Here is a 14578-nt window from a genome sequence, read left to right as displayed (position 1 = left end):
CCCCAATAATTGTTCATCCAAATAAAGGCTTTGAAGTACAATGTTAGTAGACCAAATAGCTTTTGTGCTGTGTGTACTTTTGCTTAAACTTCACAAGGAAATGTGAAAATGAAGAAGATATAAATCTGAGTTGCGTTATCTCCCTCCTGTAACAACAATTAAATTGTTGAAGAGTAGGAGGCTGTAGAAATTTCAAACTAATTACTAGCCAATTGGGTGACTTGGAGATTTTTTTCCTTCCCCTTTTCTCTTTCTAGGCTTCTTTTTTTAAAAAAAATCTGTAAAATGGTGATAATGATAATGGAAAGCGCTTAGCATAGCGACTGGCCTCAATTAATGGTGACAATTACTTCAATAAAATCCTTTCCTTCTAAAAGCAGATTGTCGGTTATCTTCCATTCTTCAGTGATTATGAACATTAGGAACATGGGAATTTCATTGTATTGTTAATTTTGTAAAGCTTTTAGGTGTCATGCCTCAGGACTTACTAGAATTGCTTTATTCATAAAATTTTTAAAAGGGATTTTTTTTTTTTTTTTTTTTTTTTTTTTGAGATTCTCACTCTATTGCCTAGGCTGGAGGACAGTGATATGATCTCACTCACTGCAACCTCCGCCTCCTGGATTCAGGTGATTCTCCTGTCTCAGCCTCGCGAGTAGCTGGGACTACAGGCATGTGCCACCGTGCCCGGCTAATTTTTTGTATTTTTAGTAGAGACAGGGTTTCACCGTGCTGGCCAGGCTGATCTCAAACTCCTGACCTGATGATCCGCCTGCCTCAGCCTCCTAAAGTGCTGGGATTACAGGCATGAGCCACCGCACCTGGCCTAAAAGGGATTTCTTAAAGAATAATGTTAAGTATTTCTGAAAACAAACAAACAAACAAACAAACAAACATGATGCAGGATTTTCACCCAACTCATATTTCATTTGAAATACGTGAGAAATTAGGTATGTTCTCAGTATGAGTTTGTGGAGTAACAAATATGGTTTTCCACTGAAATTCCGTGCTAACACAGACCTCACTGGCTCTCCTTTCTTCTCTGCAGACCTTTGCAGGAAACATGAATGCTGACAGCGTGGTGCACCACAAGCTACTGCACTCAGTGAGAGCCCGATTTGTTCGCTTTGTGCCCCTGGAATGGAATCCCAGTGGGAAGATTGGCATGAGAGTCGAGGTCTACGGATGTTCCTATAGTAAGTACTCACATGTACCCTTACCATTGCTGAGTGTGAGTGGCCCTGCCTACGTAATATCAGTTTATCTACATTGAGACTGACAATCATCTTATTTTAAAGTTGTTTCTAGACTTTTATATGCGTATTTTAAAATGTTCGATTTAACCCCAAAGTAGAAAAAACATTCTACTTAGGGCTGAAGGGACTTAGTTGTGATAGTGTAATAAAGGCTCAATGAAACATTCAAAATTAAGAACTTTTGGGGAATCAAGCAACCATTTGTCCTTTGCAGTTAAACAAAATTAAGTTTAGTTCTTGCCCGGAAGTGGCATAAGGTATTATAAAGTCTTCTCTGCCCTACTTTTCCAGAGCTATGAGAGAAAAGCATTCACTTTCTTGACTTGTTCTAGAAGAAGAGGAGAAAGAACAATAAATGTAATTCACAAAATGCTTTCTCCTTGAAATGATCTCCTTCATCCATTCATCTGTGAATTGTTTGTACTAAATTTGAACTTAGAGCTCTATCTTGCACACAAAGCAGATTATAAACATGGGTAGAACTAGTGATCACTTTAGAATAAGGTTAAAGTTAGTCAGGGAAGGTTCCTATCCCCATGATTCTTTCCTGCAGGCTTTATACTGAAACCTAAAATTGCATAATAATAAATTTTATTTTTCTGCCATTAGCAGTGACATATTCTGCTTATATGCTAAAATCCAATGACCCCTAATGCATAAACACATTTGATCACTAACACTTTCATCCAAACTAGTTCAGTAGATTCCTGTTTTGGGCTGTAGGAGTGCCTAATGAGTGACATGTTTGTACTGTTTTCCATAGTGAGATCAACTGAATGCCTGTATCAGAATCAATAGGAGTGTTGCCTAGAAAATGCATTTCCCTCGCCCCATCCCATACATACTGGATTATAATTTCTGAAAACGGAGACTCAAAAAGCTGAATGTTTACAAATTCTCCAAGTAAACTATGGACATAGAGTATTTGCTAAAAATAAAGCCCTGCACACAGGGAATTCACTGGTAAAATGACTGTATTTATCTTGAACAAACACTTTCAGAAAGAATGTAGTTTAGAACAGATGCATCAACAAACCATTAGGCCCAGGAGGAACTGCCTTCCACTTCAAACTTTGTATGAGAAAGCACAGAACACCTACAAGGGTATATGTGTCCTATCCTGGGATCTCTGGGGCATCAAGATTCTCTTGTTACCTCCTCTTTGATAACAATTTGTCACTGCTGGGAGGTTATTTTTAAATATAGTATGAAGCTTTTATGCTACAATTAAAAGTTTGTGAATATCATTATACCAGCCATCTATTTTGATCTAAGAATCTTATTACTCTTTAACATGTCCTTATCCTTTTGGTTTTTCTCAGTCCATTCATTTGTACTTCTTTTTCACGCTCATTGTTCACCCACACTGTCTGCTTGTACAGAAAGAGTCACAGCATGGAGTTAAATCACAGGCTGCAGGCTTGAAAGATGTCTTTGAGCAGCATGTTTAGCATCTTCTGGTGATGGACCCCTTTGAGAATCTGACAAGGAACACTCTACTCAGAAAAATAATAAGGATAGCATGAACCTTTTCTACAGTATAAGAAAGTTCAGAGGTCTGCTAAAGCCCAGTTCTAAGCCGAGGGAAGAATTCTCGACTTTGTGATAACAGAGTCTACCTCTCTCCATGTAGGCTCCAGGTCTAGTGCGTCCTACGATGGGATAAACTGCCTTCAGGTCAACCTCTCCAGTAATGGAAAGTTAACAACCTTGGGGAGTTGTTGAACGCAGAATGTCTTTATAATGTGCCTCAAGCAGGAACCGTATAATCTTCAATCAGTAGTGCTGATGCTTTGGTACTTTTTTTTATTTGGGGGAAATAATTTTTAAAAAAGAATACATTTATCAGTTTGTATCTAAAGCCAATAGGTTAGCATACCTTCTGAAGCCAATTCTCCCTTTCAGCATTATCATATTTTTTATTTGACTGAATTGTTTCGTTTCTTCCTTCCTTTCTTTCTCTCTTTCTTTCCTTCCTTTTTCTCCTTCCTTCCTTCCTTCCTTCCTTCCCTTTCTTTTCTTTCTTTCTTTCTTTCTTTCTTTCTTTCTTTCTTTCTTTCTTTCTTTTTCTTTCTTTCTTTCTTTCTTTCTTTCTTTCTTTCTTTCTTTCTTTCTTTCTTTCTTTCTTTCTTTTCTTTCTGTCTCTCTCTCTCTCTCTTTCTCTGTCTCTTTCTCTCTCTCTGTCTCTTTCTCTCTCTCTCTCTCTTTCTTTCTTTTTCTTTCTCTTTCTTTCATGGCACCTCACTCTGTTGCCCAGGTTGGAGTGCAGTGGCATGATCCAGCTTACTGCAACCTCCACCTCCCGAGTTCAAGTGATTCTCCTGCCTCAGCCTCCTAAGTAGCTGGGATTACAGGCGTGTATCACCATGTCTGGCTATTTTTTGTATCTTTAGGAGAGACGGAGTTTCACCACGTTGGCCAGGCTGGTCTCGAACTCCTGACCTCATGATACACCCAGCTTGGACTCCCAAAATGCTGGGATTACAGGGGTGAGCCACCGCACCCAAGTCTGACTTGATTGTTTCTATAAACATAAAATCTTATTGTAAGCACCACCAAACAAAACAACAAAAACCCATGACCCTCTTTAGCAACTACCTCTCCCTTTCCTCCTCTCTCCTCTCAACTTCTCTTTAGTTGCTCTCCCCACCTGCTCACCTCCCTTCACACTGCAACTGATTCCAATCAATATTGAGACATTTGGTGGGCAGTTTAACATGTCGACTTGGCCTAGTTATAGTCCCCTGTTATCCAACCAAACACTAACATAGTTACTGCTGTGATATGCTTGGTGTCTACAATCATTTGACTTTAAGTAAAGGAGATTATCCTAGGTAATCTCAATGGACCTAATTCAGTCAGTTGAAATGCTTCAAGAGCAGAACAGAAATTTCCCTGAGAGAGATGAAAATTCACCTGCGGACTGCAGTTTCACATCCTTCCGAGAGTTTCCAGCTTCCCATTCTTGATGGCCCGCCATATGTATTTCAGGAGCGTTTAACCAGACCCACAGTTGTATAAGCCAATTCCTTGCAATTAGTCTCTTAATATATATAAGTATCCTACTGGTTCTGTTTCTCTAGGGAAACTCTAAATAATACAGAATGCTCTAGAGAAACTATTCTTCTGAAGATCACCAGTGATTTCCAAGAAGCCCAATTCAGTGGACACTTAATGTTTCTTAATTCACACAAGCTCTCAGCAGTATTTGATTCAAAAAGCTATGTCCATATTTTTAAAACCTCACTTTTCCTCCTATCTCACTTGCTAATTGGCTATCTCAGTTCTTCTACTTTTCCATCTACACTCCATGCTTTGCTGAATTGATAGAGTTTTGTAAATTCAAACACGTCTATAGGCTGGTCACCCCACATCTGTATCTGATGACTTGACCTCAGAGATGATGTACGCAGCAGCCTACTTGATATTTCCACTTAAAGTATAGTAGATATATCAAATAGAATATAGCAGAATGGAACCCTTGATTAGTGGCGCCCTCAGCAACCTGCTCTTCCGTAACACTCCTCCCCATCTCAGTAAACAGGAGCACTCTCCATCAACTTGCCTATGCAAAACTCTGGGAAGGAGCCTTGGTTCTTCCTTCTCTATTACTTCAAGTCTTATGCAACTTACCTACAGCTAACAGTAACTCTATCAGTTACTTCCTACGAAATGCATCCTAAATCTATGTACTTCTCCCACCTTTGTGAGTAGAAGTCTCTGTCGGTTCTTACCTGGAGTTGTTAAGTAACCTTCTGTCTAGAGTTCCTGTTTCCACGCCACAATCTCCCCAAAACCATTTTTGACACAGTCAACAAAATGTTCTTTATAAAGAAAGAATAAAACCATAGCATTCCCCTTCTTGATTCATGTGAAATAAAATTGAGATTTCTTACTGGCAAGTAAAAGTCCTTGTTGAACGGTTGTTGCCAGAATCTACAGGGTTGACTCCTTCTACCAATATGATTCTTAATTTTAATGTCACCTCTTCAGAGAAGTCCCCCCTGACGGTTCCTCTAAAGTCACCTGTCTTCCTTCTTGTGCACCCACCATTGGCCCATTATATGCCCATGGATATGTGATGTGCTGTCATTTACTTTGTGTTGTTCACCACAAAACAGAATCTCACTGGCTGGGTTTGCTTACTTCTTTCTTGTTTGCCTACTGTAGTACCTGCACAGGAAAATGTACCATGAGATCAGGCACCTTGTCTACTAACAGCCAGCACTTAATTGGCACAAAAAGACAGTCAGTAAGTATTTGCTGAGTGGGTATATAGATCTATCAATCCAGCCTCATTCTCTCAGCTTAGGCAACCAGGTTCTTCCGGAATTACTTGGTTTTAATAAACCTGTTGTAGTTTCTAAGAAACGACTTTTGTTTCTATGGGCTTAGTAATTTTTTCAAATTTTAGTTGCGTATGTTGCTAAAGATTGGTAGAATTCTTACAGCTCTATAGTTTCTTCAGACTTAACCCTTTACAGTTTGGAAAAATTAACATATTTCTTCCACTAATTTATTCATTCACTAGATACCATTTATTTAGCCTTTAAGATACCAGACATCTTGCAATGCTCTAGGAACATCAGAAAAAATGAGACCTGGACTCTGCCAGTCTTGTATTTGTACTCGGAAGCACTTTTCTTGTGATTACATGTCATCAGTTAACTGTGTGATTGTCTAACGTCTGCTTCCCCTCACTTGACAAGACAGCTTTCCACAATGCCCTGGATTGTCAACATTGTCAAATGTTGGAACCTGAAATTCTATTAGAGAGAATACATCCTAATGAACCTTCTAATACTCAGATGATTTTTTTTATTCACAAAATCAAAGTTAGCCACCTACGATTCCTGAGCATAGGCAGCTCCAGGTACAAAGTTTACCTGTTGACCGGGCCAAGAGCTTCTGGGCTAGTGTGCTTCCAATCCTCTATCCCTTACCTGTGTTCTCAGACCTAGTTCTACGTAAGAATCACCTTGGGACATACATGCTTTTAACATACCTGCTCTAACTGCGCTTCGATTAGATCATGATCTCCGAGTAGGGTCTCCAGTGCTTGTATAAGCATTTTGTTGCTGTTGGTTCTAGGCAAGCGTGGTGAGGAACCAGAATTTAAAGTTGTTATCTCAAACATCACTTCATTCTTAGTCTGCACTGTCATTTCCATGTCTGTGATTGCTAATCCTAAGGATTTTAAATGACATCTGAAAACTTGAGAAGTCAGTATAATGTTAAATATATGGGCTCTGAATTCAAACCACCAGACCTAGAAACTTGACTTCACCACCAACTAGTTGGATAATCTTGGGCCATCTTGGGTCTTCTGTGGACACCAGTTTCCTTTTCTATGAAAATAAAGGTAATAATAATAATAGTGTTGCTTCACGCATGTAATTGTATGAAATAGTGCTTTGCATAACGTAAGCACCCAAAAAGTGTTAGTTATGAGCATTGCTGCCTTCATCAGATATTTAGGCTGCTTGCCAAACTTCTCTATGTTTCTTTTTCCCATTATTATTCAGGACCACATCTTATCTGTATCTCCAAGGAAGGTCAGCTTTTTTACCTACCAGGTCCCAAAGGATTGCAGCACCTTGGTCAGGCCATCTGGGGTCTAGGCTACTTGAAGTTCTGTCTGGGGGCTTCCATTTGAATTTCTTTAAATATGGGAAGCTAATTAACTTTAAAAAACATTATAAATTCTGATAAAGTATAATGATCCGTCAGGCTTCCCAGTCTCATTACGAATTACAAACATCACTTTATACTTCAGGTCGCCTCCGTTCCACGCAAGACCTTGCTCCTATTCGGTTAATTACTGGCAAGTGGTATCATCCAAAATTCATCACCCTCAGAACTGAAGTTGTATTCTCCTTCCCCAGGTATATAATCTTGTCATTCCAGCTTCAGCTGCCCTCTTTGTTGCTGTTCTCGTCACCTAGGGTCATTTGTCATACACGGTAGAGGCCACAGAGTTGGAAATCTTACCTCTGGCATGCTAAGGCCCATACAGCCCTATCACAGGGAACTTCAGAAGGCACTGTTTACAGCTCTGTCAGCCCCGAAGCGGGAAGGGACAGGATGGCAGCAGTCAGACCTGGGGCATTGGCAGTCCAATATGAACTTTGATTTCCACTTTGTAAATGATAGCATTTGTAAGAGTTGGAAAAATCTCCAAGATGCCAAATTCATTGCAGTTCCCTCATTAGATTTAAATGAAATTTCCTACCTTTCTTTCTCTTAGTTCCTAGAGGAATGGCTGAAAAATCTCTTCTGTGAAGAGACAAATGTACACACATACATGGAATAATAACACTTAAATAAAAGACCCTGTGATCTTCCATCTTAAATCAATGACTTCTTTATAAACTTTTCTGACTGGTTGAGGATCTGAAGGCTCCTTCAATAGTCAACAAACATTACCCAGTAGGCTCCCTCTACTAGGCTTCAGAGATACAAAAATAAATAAGGCAATCCTTGCCCTTTAGGAACTCACAGATTTTCAGAAGCTGCAAAAGGTAGATAAACAAATGCTCATAAATATGGAGGTTTAAGAAACCAAGTCTTTGGTAAGGCTTGCAAAGGAGAAAAAAAAACTACACAGCTAACACGGTTTCCTGATGAATTAATGCCCTGCTGCCCAGTGTGTGATTTGACTGACGATATTGCTGTGATTCCTGTGACTCATATGGTAATGGCGGTGATTTTAAAGGAAACCTTAAAAGGGAAAAATGACCTAGTAGTTGGATCAACCACTTTATGCAGCAGTAGGTTTCCACAAAAATGCCAAAGTCTTGCCTCCTACAATTTGTTTTGCATTTACTCCCTGTTGAAGTGGTCACTGGAGTGATTGACCATGACTCCCTTCTGCCTTCTGGAACTAAATGGCTTAGTCTGTGCCCAGGTAGAATCATTAACAAAGACTGTTCACCTTCCCTTAAACATAAAACCATCCTAAACCTTTTTATAAAAAAACAGGTCTACTACTGCAAGGGAGAAAAATAATAACTATCGTCTCTAATTGTGACATTGCTATTTAAATGACTCTCATTGTATGAACATCCTTTCAGTGGGCAATTGTGTCAACACTGTAGCTTAAGACCACTGATGACGGTAGAAGTCAGGAAGCAGCTTGTCATTGCAGGATGTTGCTACCACAACACAGGTTGATCATTCCTTTCCTTCTGTGAGCTTGTGACTAAGATTTCTGAAACCTCATCCCGTAGTGAAACATTTTGCTAACCTGTCTACACCTTAGTGGAGTGATCACTATCTTCTCACTGCCCACCGTGCACCTCTTACTTGGGTGACCAGATGGCCCAGCTTGCTCCTTAGTTCTATTCCATGTTGTCACCCCATTTCATTATTTATAGCTCCCCTTTTCGATCTCACAAGTCCTCATTAGGGTAATAAGTTGTAGGGACCACCATAATGCTTCCTCGTACCACATCTTACAGTCGCGCAGTGATGCATTTGCTATGTCACTGTTAGGGTGTTTGAGTTCCTGGCTGGCATGGCTCATGTCTTTGTTATCTTTGCATCTCAGAGCTCAGGACAGTGACCAGAAGGAATACAGAATATGCTTAATACCTGCCAACGGATTTAGGAGTGACAAATAAAATGAGATCTACTATGGGAGTTCCCTAAAATGAATACGTTATTTTTGTGTAATCTTTGTCGTTATTCAACTGTCCAGTTGAACCACAAATTTTAAGTGTACCCAGAAAGATACCCACACATCTGAAATATCTAAAAACAAAACAAAACAAAAATCCTAAGCATTATGAGAAGGCGAGTCTCAATGTCAGAGCTAGAATGTATCACTGCTGAGGTTATGACTGGAATTCAGAGTTTTGATTTTTTTGTGCACTGTGATTGTTTTCATGTTCTCTTCTTGAAACTCATCCTGTTTCTCATGTGCTATCATGCATAGGAATGTCAGAAATTTTGAAAGAAAAGCTGCGTTAGGAGTTGTCACAGTTAGCTTTGGAAACTTTCATCGTTTTCATAGTTCATCTGAGGTGATCAGAGTTACCGATAAGGCCTGGCAAAGACACAGAATTGGTGGAGGAATCTGTGCACATTTGAACTGACTGTGGAAACCTTGGTGGTTTGTGGATTGCTGGCCAAAGCCCTCGAGTCTTCAGTGCAAGAGTATGGTCTGAATAATCATCATTTTTCTTATATAACGTATCATGACATAAGCTTCAAAATGTAATTGTATTGAAAATCATGTTTACTGTGAACAACCGAAGATGCCAAGTGGGACTGATTGTCAGGGTGAATCCATAGCTTCTCCTGTCAATGTTGAGCTTCGGCTTTCTGGCCCATGAGGAAGCTGACTCCTCGTCCCTGGCCCACACAGGAGCCCAGCTGGCCCACTTGGGGATTCAAGCTTGGAATCTGTTATTCAGTGAAGCCCTTTTTTTAGCTGCTTTGTTGACAAGCTACCAACATCCATCAAATGTGCCAGCATATGCCTCCGGAACTCTGTCTTTCTCAGAAAGCAAGCTGTGACAGCCAGGTCAGCAATTATGGGCCCGGTGGGAAGTCGGCCAGTGCTGGCATTCTCAGTACTCCAGGATGGGGGAGTGCATGCTGGCTCTGTCTTGACCCAAAAGAAGAGGCTGTGCACTGTAGGGCCTGCCTTCATTCTAAGGACTCTGGAGCATGAGCGGCCTATCCTTCATATTCTAGAGAAGGCTGCCAATGTATCCTCATCTTAACAAACCGTGCATTGAACTGAATTGAATTGAGTTTGTAATAATGGGATCCTAAAAATCGATTTTGAAAAAAGGGGAAGAAATTGTCCACTCCGGGAAGTAAGTATCTAACAGCTGTGTTCTGGGTCACTGGCATGGTAGAAAAAATAGAGAACTCTGAGGAACAGATATCAGGTATTAACGTGAAGCAAAAAATTCCACAAGGACCACATTAGGTTTTTACTAGCTTGGCAAGGCACAGCAAAATTGGGTAATGGGGGTAGGTAGTCAGGATTAGAATGCAGGCTGACCGTGCAAGTAATCTGATGTATTTTCTAAAACACAAAGGGGTCTTTCTAAAAACCCAAAGCAATCATGCATTTTCCCTACTCTATATGCTTTTGTAGTTATTTCTCCATTGATATCAGAGTCACATTGAAACTCATATTATTTTATTTTACTTTATTATTTTGTTCGTTGAGACAGAATCTCCCTCTGTCGCCCAGGCCGGAGTGCAGTGATGCAATCTTGGCTCACTCCAACCTCCGCCTCCCGGGTTCCAGCAGTTCTCCTGCCTCAGCCTCCGGAGTAGCTGGGATTACAGGTGCCCACAACCACGCCCAGCTAATTTTTGTATTTTTAGTAGAGATGGGGTTTCACAGTGCTGGCCAGGCTGGTTTCAAACTCCTGACCTCAGGTGATCCGCCCGCCTTGGCCTCCCAACATGTTGAGATTACAGGCATGAGCCATCGTGCCCAGCCAAACCCGTAGTATTTTATTTTTAATTTGACCGTCCACCATGAGACTCCCGACTCTAGTTGTGACCTGTTGACTCCCCACTGCCCTTGGCACCCTACAGTTGAGCACAGAGCTCCTCAAACCTCATCAAGAGCAGCTGCCCCTGAGAGGGCTCCTTAACACACCACTTGCTGGTTCCGACACCCAGTTTTTCATTCTTTAGGTCTGCAGTGAGTTCCTACATTCCGTATGTCTAAAAACCTCCTTGGTTACCTCAGCACTGCTGGTCCACAGGGTGTGCTTCCTTTCAGCAAGTCTGACTCCTGATAGATCCTAGATGGGACCCTGCACTTTCTCTCTCCTCCTTGCCTTGAACTTGCAACCCCTTCCTTCTGGTAGGACTACCCTTCCCGCTCCCACTCCCTCCTTCTATTCTCCTATTCCCACTCCACCCCCCACCTCACCAGCCTGACTGCCCCTTATGTCTCAGGACTCTGGAGAAACATTGACCCTGCCTGGACACCCTCCTGGCCCATTGCCCCTCCCTGGAGAGAGTGCAGTGCTCCCTCAGCACACAGTGCTCACCTCCTTCCATTGGATGTAGATGTAGAATTGTGTGCTTGCTCTCTCCAGCTTAGCCCTTGAGAGCCAGGACCTCTGTAAAGCTTGAATACGAGAATGCATGAGTGAAGGAAAACCACAAAAATAAAAAAGGGAAGAGGGTTGGAGCTTCGGGAAGATGGTGGGGATACAGAAGGCATTGTACCATGTACTTCCACCATAACGAAGCCTCCCAGGTGTCCACGTGGTTTCCCTGCCCTCCCAGAAAGGGAGCAAGTGAAGGAGCAAGTGCAGAAGTGCAGGGACCCCAGGGAAATTCAGAGCAACATTTAACGAAAGGAAAAGTTCTTATTTAACATCATCCTTCCCTTCTTTAAATCAGTGTTCAGTTTTTTGTTTTTTGTTTTTTGTTTTTGTTTTTTTTTACTTCAGTGTCAAACAACTCCTTTCCTGGTGTGTGACGTTGAGTGAGGCATGTTTTTGAGCTTTGCTGTTCCCACTTTACAAATCGGGAAAAATATAGACCTTTCAGGGCCACCAAGAACATTAAATTAGGTAATGTGTGCTCATTAATTCCTTTTCCCCTGGGGAATGGATTCAGAGAAAGAAATCTCCACAAGTGTGTTAGAGAAGTTGTGATAGAGAATATGGGAGATATATTCAGTTTTATGTTTTTGGTACCTTTAAACCTAGATATGAAGTGATCACCTATTTCCCATCTGCTAGAAAAAGCCCATGTCTACCCTTTTTATTCCTTTCTACACACTTTCTTTGTTTCCTTTTAAAAGAGAATCTGCCAAGATGCTCGCACAACACAGATAAAGATTTTGATTTCTATAACCAGACTCCATGCAGCAAATTAAGTTCCAAAGAGATATCCAGAAAAAGTGGTTATGATACTATCTCATGAGGAAAAAGCAGCATATAATAGTTTATCTTTTATTAACAGCAACCTTATAACCATGTGGGTCTTTATTATTATCATTTTAAATCTGCTTTCCAAGTGAAGTTGGGACTGTTGAGTATTCCTAATGTCTAGGAAGGCATATGAAGTATTCAGTTGGGGAAACCTTTGATCCTTCTTTGAAAGTTTTAAAAACCTGTTTCTGTATCTGGGAAATGACTGGAGCCTGTTGTGTGCAACGTAATTAATATTGTGGAGGTGCAGAGTGTTTGGCTGAGATCTCTGAGAACAGCAAAGTGTGGCCCTTATCAGGGACTGGTGGTGGTCAGAGGAACGCTCCCGCACTCCCACCAGGCTAATTCTGTTCTCACTAAAGGCCATGCATCCTCTCTGCACCAATAAGCATGTGTGAGTCACACGCGGATCACAGTGCCAGTGGCTGAGCATGGCCTGCAGAAGAAACTAACTCTCCCAGTGTGGATGGTCAGCTGGCTCTGAACGGTGAAATGGATGATGTGGCAGGAACTCAGGGGACAGTTGGGCAGCATCACACTTGGGCATAGGCACCTTGATGGGTCACAGCTCATTTCACAAGTGGCTCTGAATGGCATACCCTTCTGGGTCCAGTGTGAGGCTCTGAATTAATGTGGCAAACAGTGTACATCTGGCCCTTGTCCTCATGGCATGCACTGATGTGTTGGACAACTGGACTATAAACCACTGAGAAAACGGATGAGTATCTAATCCAATTGCGAGGTGCATTACAAAGAGAATGGCAAGGTGCTTACAGGGAGACTAACGGGTATGGAGGACCCCTTAGAAAAAGGGCCAGGTGGGAACTGACTGATGAGCTGAGCATTGTGGTCCAAGTGAGTCAGCGCTTGGGAAAGAGCTCAGTGGACTCAGCATGGGTGAGTCAGACAGGGTATGTTTGAGTCCTGGCCCTAGCATTTGCGCATTACATACCTCTTCATCTCTTTGTGCCGTGTTTTTCTTATTTGTAAAGTGGGAATAATAACAGTATTATCCTCAAAGGTTAATTGATGTTATTACATGAATTCATGCGCAAAAAACACTTAGAGAATTGCAGGGCTTGTGATGTGGGCTCCACACACATTATCCCAGCCCCACACATACATGCATATGCACATACACTAAAATCACAGCATGCCTGGAGCAGTGTGAGGGTTGAAGAAAGGAACAGAGGATGAGGTGGGAGAGGTGAGCAGAGCAAGATCATGTGGGGTCCTGGAGACTGAAATTAATTCTCAGGGCAAAGGAAGTTCACGGAAGTACTTTAGCAATGGTGAAGTGTGTTGTTTCTCATGCTTTTTAAAGATAAAAAATGTGTCAGGTGAAGATAGCAAAAGTGGAATCCAGGAAGCAGTTCTGAAACTATTCATAGAAAATGGAAAGCAGGCAATGATGATGAGGGCGTGAATGCACGCCTACTCAGTGTGATGTGAAGGCTACCGAATCCCAAACCCAAACAGAATTTTTCACACCAAGTTCTTGATGGCATCTTTATGCCATGCTTGAAAATCTTCACTACCGAGTACTTTCCTTTATTGAACGCCTTTGTATTTTCAGGTCTGAGCTTGTGCAATTTTCACAATGACTTTGAAGGTGGGTTGGTATAAGCCCCATCATACAGATAGGAGAACTGAGGCTCAGGGAAATCCAGAAAGTTGCTTCAACCAACCCCGCCCCCAGGTAGTAAGGAGCAAAACCAGAATTGAAACCCAGCTCTGTTAGACTTGTTCTATTGATTGGCTTCGTTTTCTCTAGGTCTTATGACAACATGAAGATGTGTTTTCTTAGAGATAACCTATGTCCCTTTGCCATCAACATTTGTATCCTTAGTTAAGTCACTAGACTAGCCAGACATTGGAGGGAATGAAATGCAGATCACAGGAACGATGATGAATGGGGAGGGAGGTGAGTGAGTGAGTGGACTGGAAAAAGGAAACATTTGGAATTCAGCACTTGACTCAAGAACTCAGGCCTCCATGAGGGGTCCTGGCGGCCAAGTACACTGGAGTACGACATTATAAAATGAAGAGGGATGGGGGAAATAGCAGCAACATAATGAATATTTATATTTCCATAAATTTCTCCAAAACCGTTGCTTGGACAAAAAAGTGTCAAAGGTGTGTGTGTGTGTGTGTGTATATATATGTATATACACACACACCTTTATATCTATTTATATAAACATATTTATATAAATATGTATATATATTTATATAAACATATTTATATAAATATGTATATATATTTATATAAACATATTTATATAAATATGTATATATATTTATATAAACATATTTATATAAATATGTATATATATTTATATAAACATATTTATATAAATATGTATATATATTTATATAAACATATTTATATAAATATGT

The 14578-nt window shown here is 40.9% G+C and overlaps 1 protein-coding gene across 1 annotated transcript in view; it reads left to right on the top strand.

Moving 5' to 3' along the window:
* The window catches only part of CNTNAP5 (contactin associated protein family member 5), an 868401-nt gene that overhangs the window by 368728 nt on the left and 485095 nt on the right, over positions 1-14578 (top strand). Inside the window, exon 4 of the mRNA XM_007964645.3 lies at positions 1049-1196. Within this exon, the coding sequence (XP_007962836.3) occupies positions 1049-1196 (148 nt within the window). The remainder of the gene's footprint in view (positions 1-1048; positions 1197-14578) is intronic.

Source organism: Chlorocebus sabaeus, chromosome 10, assembly GCF_047675955.1.
Source record: "Chlorocebus sabaeus isolate Y175 chromosome 10, mChlSab1.0.hap1, whole genome shotgun sequence".
Classification (NCBI taxonomy): domain Eukaryota; kingdom Metazoa; phylum Chordata; class Mammalia; order Primates; family Cercopithecidae; genus Chlorocebus; species Chlorocebus sabaeus.
The sequence above is the reverse complement of the archived record's forward strand: the minus strand, read 5'-3'. Positions and strand labels throughout refer to the sequence as shown.